Here is an 8598-nt window from a genome sequence, read left to right as displayed (position 1 = left end):
ATTTTTAAAAATGTTGTTTGAATAAATTTGATATTTCTCAATTTTAGCAAATAGCTATCAATAACACATAGAACTTGCATACGAGCATTCCCAGTCTCTGATATCAGTCGAAGAAAAGCATCGTTTCAAAGCGTTTCATCTCGAAAGCTTGACCGCACATGGAGCTTGTTCGTGTTACCAACTTGCACACAAACTTGTACGGTGAGCACGAACAAACGTTTACGGTTTCATGCAATTAATGCTTCGAACTGACGACTCATCATAAAAGCGCCAATCTACTAATCGAGATCATCGTGTTTGAGCACCTATCCGATTTAATCGCATAATTGTCGATAATCGCTCAATTGACGGGTCATTCCCGGCTCAGGAAACTGTGGAGTTTGATTTCCGTCGAACAGTTTGTCACGAAATGTCCCACATTCCAGTGGCAATTCTGCTTATTGCGAGCTGCTCTGCAGCTCACACGATGCATTCAGAAAAGCTCCTTCCGTGCCTAATAAATTTGATCAACGGAAATGCACCAAAGTTTGCCAACCAAATTAATCTGTTTGGCGCGAACTTGTCCACTTATCGGGACTTGGATTTGCGGGAAGCACTGCTACTAGGGAAGAATCCTTGGGTAACGGTTAATTTAGTTCCGTATGGTCAGTTGCAGAACTTTAACCACCGGCAGTTGGTAATCTGGATGGTGAACACGATGGATGAGTTTGAACGACAGTTCAAGGACGTTTCGCAGATGAATGTCGAGTTTAGAGGGCACTTTGTGGTGGTACTTAAAGGGGAATTCATCTGGAAGGCGGTTCTTGGGCACTTCTGGAATATCGGTGTAACGAATGTGATTCTTATGGTAGAGGAGGAAGATGAAGAGAGTATTTTTGTGGTAGGATACCAACCGTTCCAAGAGGATTGTTGTAGATGTGTGGCTCCAAAAGTGGTGGACAGATGTTTCAAGGGAAAGTTTGAAGAAGGGAAGTTTGAGTTTTTGTTCGATAACTTTGTTCGGAGAATGTACGGATGTCCGCTGAGAATAGCTACGTTTACGAGACTTCCGTTTATTGAAGTGGTTGACAGTAGGGAAGGGCGCATGGTACTTCAAGGAGCAGAAGGAGATATGTTGGAAACCATTTCACGGAGGATGAATTTCACAATTGATGTTACAGTACCAAAAGGTGATCACGTTTGGGGACAGGTCTATCCGAATGGTTCGGGAGTGGGAGCGATTGGATTGGTGGTGATGGGTGAAGTGGACTGCACTATCGGTGGGTTCGTTCCGTATGCTCTGCTGGTGAAATTCACCAGTTCATCGATCGGATACTACATGACGGACTTCGTATTCGTCGTTCCGGAAGAGTTAGCTGAGATTTCTTCGCTAAGGCAGCTGAGTAAACCATTGGGAAAATGGATCTGGATAGGAATTGCAGCAGTTCTATGTACTGCATACATAGTTGTGAAGGCATTTAATTACCCAGAAGTTGGACAATTCAGCGAATTTCCAACGTTGACGTTGTTTCGGGTTACTCTTGGGGATTCCCTGCCATCGCTTCCACGTGGAAACTTCTTTCGATTTCTTATGTTTATGTTGCTTTATCACTACCTGATTATAAGGGAAAGCTACAAGTGCTCCATGATCAGTCATCTAACGGAGAAAAAACATTTGAACGACATCAGCACATTCGAGACAATGATTTCCGAAGGATACAGCTTTGCGATAACCTTCCCGTTGTATGATTTATTGTTCAAGGAGACGCTCCAGCTCGACGGGTCGGTGATTCTGCTCAGCGAGGAAGAGTACAGCCGTGGGTTGGTGCAAATCATTAGCGAACGACGTCGAATCGCGATGATTTCCATACCGGAGGAGATCGTCGATTTCAACCACCGCCATCCCAATTGGTTGAATTTTCGAGTCTGCGAAGAAAATCTGATGCGGTTCCACTTCAGCGTATATTTTCGGCGGTCGTCTCCGATGGTGCGGGAGTTTGATCGGCTGGTGCAGCGCATGCTGGCTGGAGGGCTGATGGCGAAATGGCACGCCACGCTGATGAACCGCAGGTATCAGGCGACGACGCTGAACGACGAACCGGCAACCGTCCTCACCAACGGGCATCTTTTCAGCGGGTACATTTTTCTGGCCGTTGGATTGGGGGTAGCTGGTTTGGCGTTTTTGCTGGAGGTAGCATCCGTGCGAAGTGGAAAGATCAGATTTGTTTTGAATCGATTGTAATTTGGCGGGTAGTTAGGCTCAGTTTAATTCAGAACAGCAAACGGAGCAGATATAGAAAGTGGACGCAACAATGGAGACTGTGGAGCTGTTTAAAATCATGGGAAAGCGAGTGACGAAGCTGCCGGTGCCGCAGCAGGAAGAGATCATCGAGGCCGTGCTGGAAATGCTCGAACTAACGGAGCAGATGAACAAGAGTTCGGCATTGGCGTCCGTGCATCAGCTAAGTTGGCAGCAACCGCAGGCGCGAGTTTCGGGATGCACTCTGACGAAAAGTGTGTCCAGCTTTGTGTTGTCTGGTCATGAAAGTGAAATCCAGACGAGAGCAGCAACACTCACCTCGTCGCCGTCGGATATTGTTTAGGTGAAATTTGGGACTTTGCATCTAGATGCAAAGATGAATTATTATGAAGTGCAATAAGTAGGGTGAAAATTCAAAAGTAGATAAGTGATAATATTTAAGCATTCCGGACGAGATTCTGGATTAGGAGCTCTTTTAAAACTGTCTATCTCGATGGTTCAGTAAGTGAACACAAGTGGTACAAAGGCTACTTTGATTCATTTTGATAACGCGAGGAGAACCAAATGAATATTTCGGTAGTTTTAGGCAAAAAAACATAACCTCAGTCGATTATTTTGCATAATTTTACAAATAAGGTCTATTTCTGCGACTCACAATTCCACATTTCATTGTTCTCGTACATTCTCACTTCTTAAACTTTGTTTTCTCAAGAGCGCTCGATGGTTTTCGATTTGTCTTTTTCGCTCGTCAGTTTCACTTAAAAGAAAAGCTAAAGTACCTATACTGACGTAGGACTACGCCTTTTGTTGATTGTTTTCACTAAGGAATAGAGTTTGTATGCTTATGGGGAATAAACTAACGAAACGTAAAAAAAAGAAGATGGTCAGTTAGTCATGTTGAACTGAATTCGCAGTTGGTTGCTAGATTTTTGCGCAGTAAGGGCGCAATAAAGTTTAAAAATTCTTAGTTGGTTAAAATACGGAAATAAAAATACACAGTTGTCATAAATCTAGAATAAAACCAAGTGTTAGATTTAATATGTACACGCTAAAAAGAAAGTTGACTAAAAACGTTTCTAATCCTAAGTAGTTTTGTGTGCATTTAAAACATAAGAATGAGAAACAAAATAAACACGACAAAAAGTAGAATTTTACAAAAAATCAAATAAGTTAAAAGCGTTGTTTTATTTAATTATTTAAACCCTAGCCTAGACAAAGAATAATCGTTAGCAAATTTGTTTTGTGTAGCGCGATTAATTTCATCCGTTAGAAGAAACAGCAAATGTACAAAGATTTCCCAGCAGCTAGTTGGGCATCCTTTTGGGAAATAAAAATATTTACACTCACACGTTTACCGACTCACTCTGTCCATTCATAAGAACTTCATTTTCTTTCGACTAAGCTATAAGGCAGGCAGATGCTTTTCAATTTCGATTCAACGTTTTTCACACTCGCTTGAAGGCGTTTTTTACTGAAGTAGATAGAAGGGAGATGGCGCGTAACTGACGCTACGTACTACTTATTCTAGAATTTTGGCCATTTTTTGCTTGTTTTAGTGCTGTTCTATTTCTAATTTCCATGATTTGGCCGAGCATTACTAGGTGGCCAAATGTAACAAATGGGTAATAAAACGACGCTATTTGAGGTTATCGTCGTGAACAGAACACAAGAGTTGAATAAATAAAATATTCATTACCTCAATTGATTATTTAATAATTTAAATCTGTAGGAGGGGTAATCTATAACGAAACAAAACAAATGCTTTTCGGAAGATGAAGAATGACAAAACAGCGGAATTTTTTGATTCGAAAGGGGACTCGTAGCTGAACAACAATTGAGGGGTTAGAAGCAGAGAAGTGTAAGTGACATTTTGTCAAAATTGAGTTGGCTACTGCGAAAAATGCTTTGATTCTCGAGCTTTGCGGCAATATGTTGATATAATTCGTACGATGTTTATAAAAAATGTGAAAATTCATAGAAAATTATAAATTTTTTGAACTTCCATACAATTTGTATGGAGTGAAAAAATATTGGAAAATTTTGCTTCCATTTTTCTCAAAACTAGCTTTTTGTCACTTACATCCCTTTGCATTTGACCCCTCAATTATTAACAAATTTCCCGGAAACTTCCATTTCTGGAATCATGTCAAGCTCTGAGTACTGAATTTCTTGATTCGGTAAAAAGGTTTGTGCGAAAATAATTTCTAGATTCTGTGGCATTGAAACTTTTGAGAAGAAGCTTCTCAGCTTTGATAAGAGGCTTTTCAATTAATCATTTGGAATTCGTTTGAAAATTCTTCCATTCATTGTTTATGAAGTCCTTCCAAAAAAAATTCGAAAATTCTTCCATACGAGATTTTCTCGAAGAATTCCTTCGTGGGTTCTTTCAGGATTTCCTTCGGGAATTCTGCCATAAATTCTTTTTCACATTCGTTGGCGAATTTTTCATAATCTTTTCCAACAAATCCTTCAAAAATTCTTCCTTGAATTACCAAAGCAAATTCTTTAGGCACATTTTCAGGTTTATCTACAGAAGTTCCACCAGAAAATTCCTCTGGAATTCTTTCTAAAGGTCCTCCACGAATTCTTTCGGGAGTTCCTCAGGTGTTGAACTTAACTTTAAGATTAAAAAAAAACACCCTAATAAAGCTCTAAAAAAGGAAGTTCCTCAATAAATTCCTCAGGAACTTTTTCCGGAAGTTCCTCAAGGATTTACTCCGGAAGTTCCTTCAGAAATTCCTCCGGAAGTTCCTCCAGGATTTTTTCCAGAAATTCCGACAAGAAATCCTTCGAAAGTTCCGTTGGGAATTATTCCGGAAGTTCCGCCAATAATTCCTCCAGAAGTTCCCCAGGAATTCCTCCGGAAGTTCCACCAGGAATTCCTCCGGAAGTTCCACCAGGAATTCCTCCGGAAGTTCTGTCGAGAATTCCTCCTGAGGTTCCTCCAGGAATTCCTCCGCATGCTCCGCCAGAAATTCCTCCGGAAGTTTCGCCAGGAATTGCTCCGGAAGTTCCGCCAGGAATCGCTCCGGAAGTTCCGCCAGGATATCATCCGGAAGTTCCTCCAGAAATTCCTCTGGAAGTTCCGCCAGAAATTCCTTCAGAAGTTCCTTAAGGGTTTCCTCCGGAAGCTCGTCCAGGATTTTCTCAGGAAGTTCCACTAGAATTTCGCCCGGCAGTTCCCCAAGAAATTCTTTGGGAAGTTCCCCCAGAAATTCCTTGAGAAGTTCCCCCTGAAATTCCTCCGGAAGTTCCTTCAGAAATTTTTCCGAAAATTCCTCCAGGATTTCCACCTGAAGTTCTTCAGTAATTCCTCCGTAAGTTCCTCCAGGAATTCTTCTGGAAATTCTTCAAGGAATTATTCCGGAAGTTCCTCCAGGAATTCCCCGGAAGTTCCTCCAGGAATTCACCGGAAGTTCCTCAAGGAATTCCTGCGGAAGTTCCACCAGGAATTCCTCCGGAAGTTCCGTCAGAAATTCCTCCGGAAGTTCAGTTATAAATTCCTCCGGTAGTTCCGCCAGGAATTCCTTCGAAGTCCTGCCAGGAATTCCTCCGGAAGTTCCGCCAGGAATTACTCCATAAGTTCCACCAGGAATTTCTCCAGACGCTCCGCCAGAAATTCCCCAGGAATTCCTCCGGAAGTTCCGTCAGGAATTTCTCCGGAGGTTTCGCCAAAAAATCCTCCGGAAGTTTCGACAGGAATTGCTTCGAAAGTTCTTCCAGGAGTTTCTCCGGAAGTTCCTCCAGGAATTTCTCCGGAGGTTCCGCCAAGAATTCCTCCGGAAGTTCCTCCATAAATGCCTCCAGAAATTCGCCCAGAAGTTCCTCCAGGAATTCCTCCGAAAGTCCATCTAGAACTTCCTGCTGGAACTTCTGGAGGAATTCCTGACAAAACTTCCGGAAAGATTCCTTTAAAAATCCAGAGGATTTTATGAAAGTATTTCCGGAGGAATTTTTGATGGACCCTTCAGAAGAATATCTGAATGAAGGTAATTCGTGGAGGATCTACCGAATGAATTCCTGAAAGAACTTCCGAAGGAATTCTTGAAGTTATTTCCGGAGGAATAACTTAAGGAATTACAGGTTTAAATATGAATTCGACATAATAAAAACCTATCAGTCCATGTGGAAAATCTATGCAGAAGAGAGAAGGTTCTCAAATACTGTATAGAGATCCTTTACAGATTCCGAAGATATTTTCTAATTCTTAAGAAGCTTTTCGGCTTATGACAGCTTCTGAGGAAAAGATTTCCAGCTTATTTATTTAAAAAAAAATCCCTCTCACTTTTAGAAGCAACTTCACTGTTTGATTTTCAGACAGATACTTTTTCTGTTTTGGAAAGAAAGTCCTCCAACTCTGACTCGACCCATTTCCGGGAAAATCCTGTTCCGTTCCACAACCAAAGATCCGCAAGTTTCATCATAGCTTCCTTTTATTCATAAAAGTAGAAGAAGAAAAAATACGTTCCAATTCAAAACTACAGATCAAAAAACAGAAAATAAAGAAGAGGTTCATCCTACTGAGAACGGAGAAAACCCGCCCGTAAATATTATAAAGCAACAATCTTCCCGCAACTGCTTACTATTAATATGATACACGCGCATAGCAATTCCTATATGATTGCAGTTTTGCGAATTCTCGTATGCTCTTTCTATCTTTCTTCTGCTCCACTTCTCTACAACCGAGAAGTCTGACGGGAAGGCCAACGTCCATCGTCGGGACGACTACCTTCGCCTAAGTACACCCGGGACACCGAAGCGCGACGCGTCAAGCGTCCCCACTCGATGCCTCCTCCCCCTTTTTCCTCGTTCTCCCTAATAAATATCCATTCTACAACAGTTGTCCGGGGTCTATGACGCGCCACCGGACAGGCACTACCGGCGCACCAGGAGCCTCCCGGTGCAGGGGAGCGGCTCTCAGCAGATGATACCCTTGTCGCCGCACGGCTGCAGCGTCTTCCGGCTGGCAACGGTGGCCACGGCCACGGCCAATCCGGCGGTCGCTCCGGCTCCGGCCGTCTCCTCGCTGCACTTGAGACAGCACAGCGTGGCAGCGGCCGCAGCACAGAAACCGTTCTCCATCGTCGGCAGCATCACTGCCGCCGCTGCGCTCGTTGGCGAGTCGTTGTGCTGCTGCTGGAACTTTTGTACGTACGCCTTGACCGATGGGGACGTCGTGGTGTTTGATACAATATTATTGTTGTTGTTGTTGTTATTGCTGTGGGAATTGTGATGACTGTGGTGGTGGCTGTGGTTGTGATTGTGGTGGTGATGGTGGTTCTGGTGTTGCTCGGAAGGTGGCGCTTTGCGGCTCACCTTCGGTGTGGTTGGCGCATCCGGGAAGAGCGAAACGGTCACAATTTCCACGACGCTGGTATGCTGGGGCTGCTGCTGAGGGGTGGAACTTTGTACTAACACGTTCTCTTTGTTGGTTTCCGCCTCGTCGATTTCCTCCTCGACTGGATCGGCGGGGGCAGGGGATGATGCTTCCGATTTGTCTTCGGATGATTTGTACCCATTACTATGGCCATTGCTGAGCACGATTTCGATGGTTTGTTTGTGAACATGACCGTTCGATGTTGGGCGGGATTCCGATTCTGTGTGTGCGGTAACGGAGGCGGCCAACGCTTCGCTGGTTCGTGAGATGCTGTCTTCTCGGAGCCACCGGTGTTCAAGACAGTCTTCGACCGTGGGACGCTCCCTAGCAAAGACAAATAATAATTATTAGATAAATCGTTACCATCTGACCTTAAAGTCATACTCACTTTGGTTTGATTTGAAGCGTACTCTTGATAAAGTCGATCGCGTCCTCCGACACGTCCTCGAACAGATCCTCCGGGAAGGTGAGCAAACATTTGGTAATATTGAGGAACGTTTCCTGCTTGTTGTCTCCGCCGAACGGGGAGCACCCGGTCAACAGCACGTACGTAAGCACCCCGATCGACCAGACGTCCGTCCGCAGGGACAGCGGCTCGTAGTGAAGCACCTCCGGGGCCACGTAGTCCGGGGTGCCCAGGATCTCGTATATCTTGCCCGTATCCTCGACGATACGCGCGATACCGAAGTCGCACAGCTTCAGGCCATCTGTGAACGGAGCAAAATAATAATCAAATTTCGATTCAACATCGCTGAGTTCAATATACTCACCTTCAACGTCATCGCCACTCAGCAGGATGTTCTGTGGCTTCAGATCCAGATGTGCGATGGACTGTTTGTGCATGTGGTTCAGAGCGCGCAGAATCTCGCGCATACAGGTTCGAGTTTTCGCTTCCGAAAGCTGCCCTTTGCTGTCGATCATTGTCTGCAGTTCACCGCCGGTTGCCCTAAATTAGTAATCAAAATTATCAATCTGATAATAA

General features: G+C 43.9%; 2 protein-coding genes across 4 annotated transcripts in view; one reads left to right on the top strand and one right to left on the bottom strand.

The window, feature by feature from the left end:
* The first annotated feature begins 409 nt into the window (after nucleotides 1–409).
* LOC134207393 (uncharacterized) lies at nucleotides 410–2229 on the top strand. Its single transcript, XM_062683118.1, has one exon. The coding sequence runs from the start codon at nucleotides 410–412 to the stop codon at nucleotides 2219–2221; it is 1812 nt and encodes a 603-aa protein (XP_062539102.1). The 3' UTR covers nucleotides 2222–2229.
* Nucleotides 2230–6654: 4425 nt separating this feature from the next.
* The window catches only part of LOC134207664 (death-associated protein kinase related), a 469439-nt gene continuing 467495 nt past the window's right edge, over nucleotides 6655–8598 (bottom strand). For all 3 annotated transcript variants that reach the window (XM_062683445.1, XM_062683446.1, XM_062683447.1), the window contains exons 4-6: nucleotides 8387–8562; nucleotides 8005–8323; nucleotides 6655–7940 (exon numbers count right to left, since the gene is read on the bottom strand). In XM_062683445.1, coding sequence (XP_062539429.1) covers nucleotides 7157–7940; nucleotides 8005–8323; nucleotides 8387–8562 — 1279 coding nt within the window. In that variant the 3' untranslated portion in view covers nucleotides 6655–7156. The remainder of the gene's footprint in view (nucleotides 7941–8004; nucleotides 8324–8386; nucleotides 8563–8598) is intronic.

The sequence above is a fragment of the Armigeres subalbatus genome, chromosome 1 (genome assembly GCF_024139115.2).
Source record: "Armigeres subalbatus isolate Guangzhou_Male chromosome 1, GZ_Asu_2, whole genome shotgun sequence".
NCBI lineage: Eukaryota > Metazoa > Arthropoda > Insecta > Diptera > Culicidae > Armigeres > Armigeres subalbatus.
Note: the sequence above shows the minus strand (reverse complement) of the source record. Positions and strands in the feature narration are given on the sequence as shown.

What these genes read in the sequence shown, in the direction of transcription:
- LOC134207393 (XM_062683118.1), top strand. Translation starts at nt 410, where the DNA reads ATGTCCCACATTCCAGTGGCAATTCTGCTTATTGCGAGCTGCTCTGCA.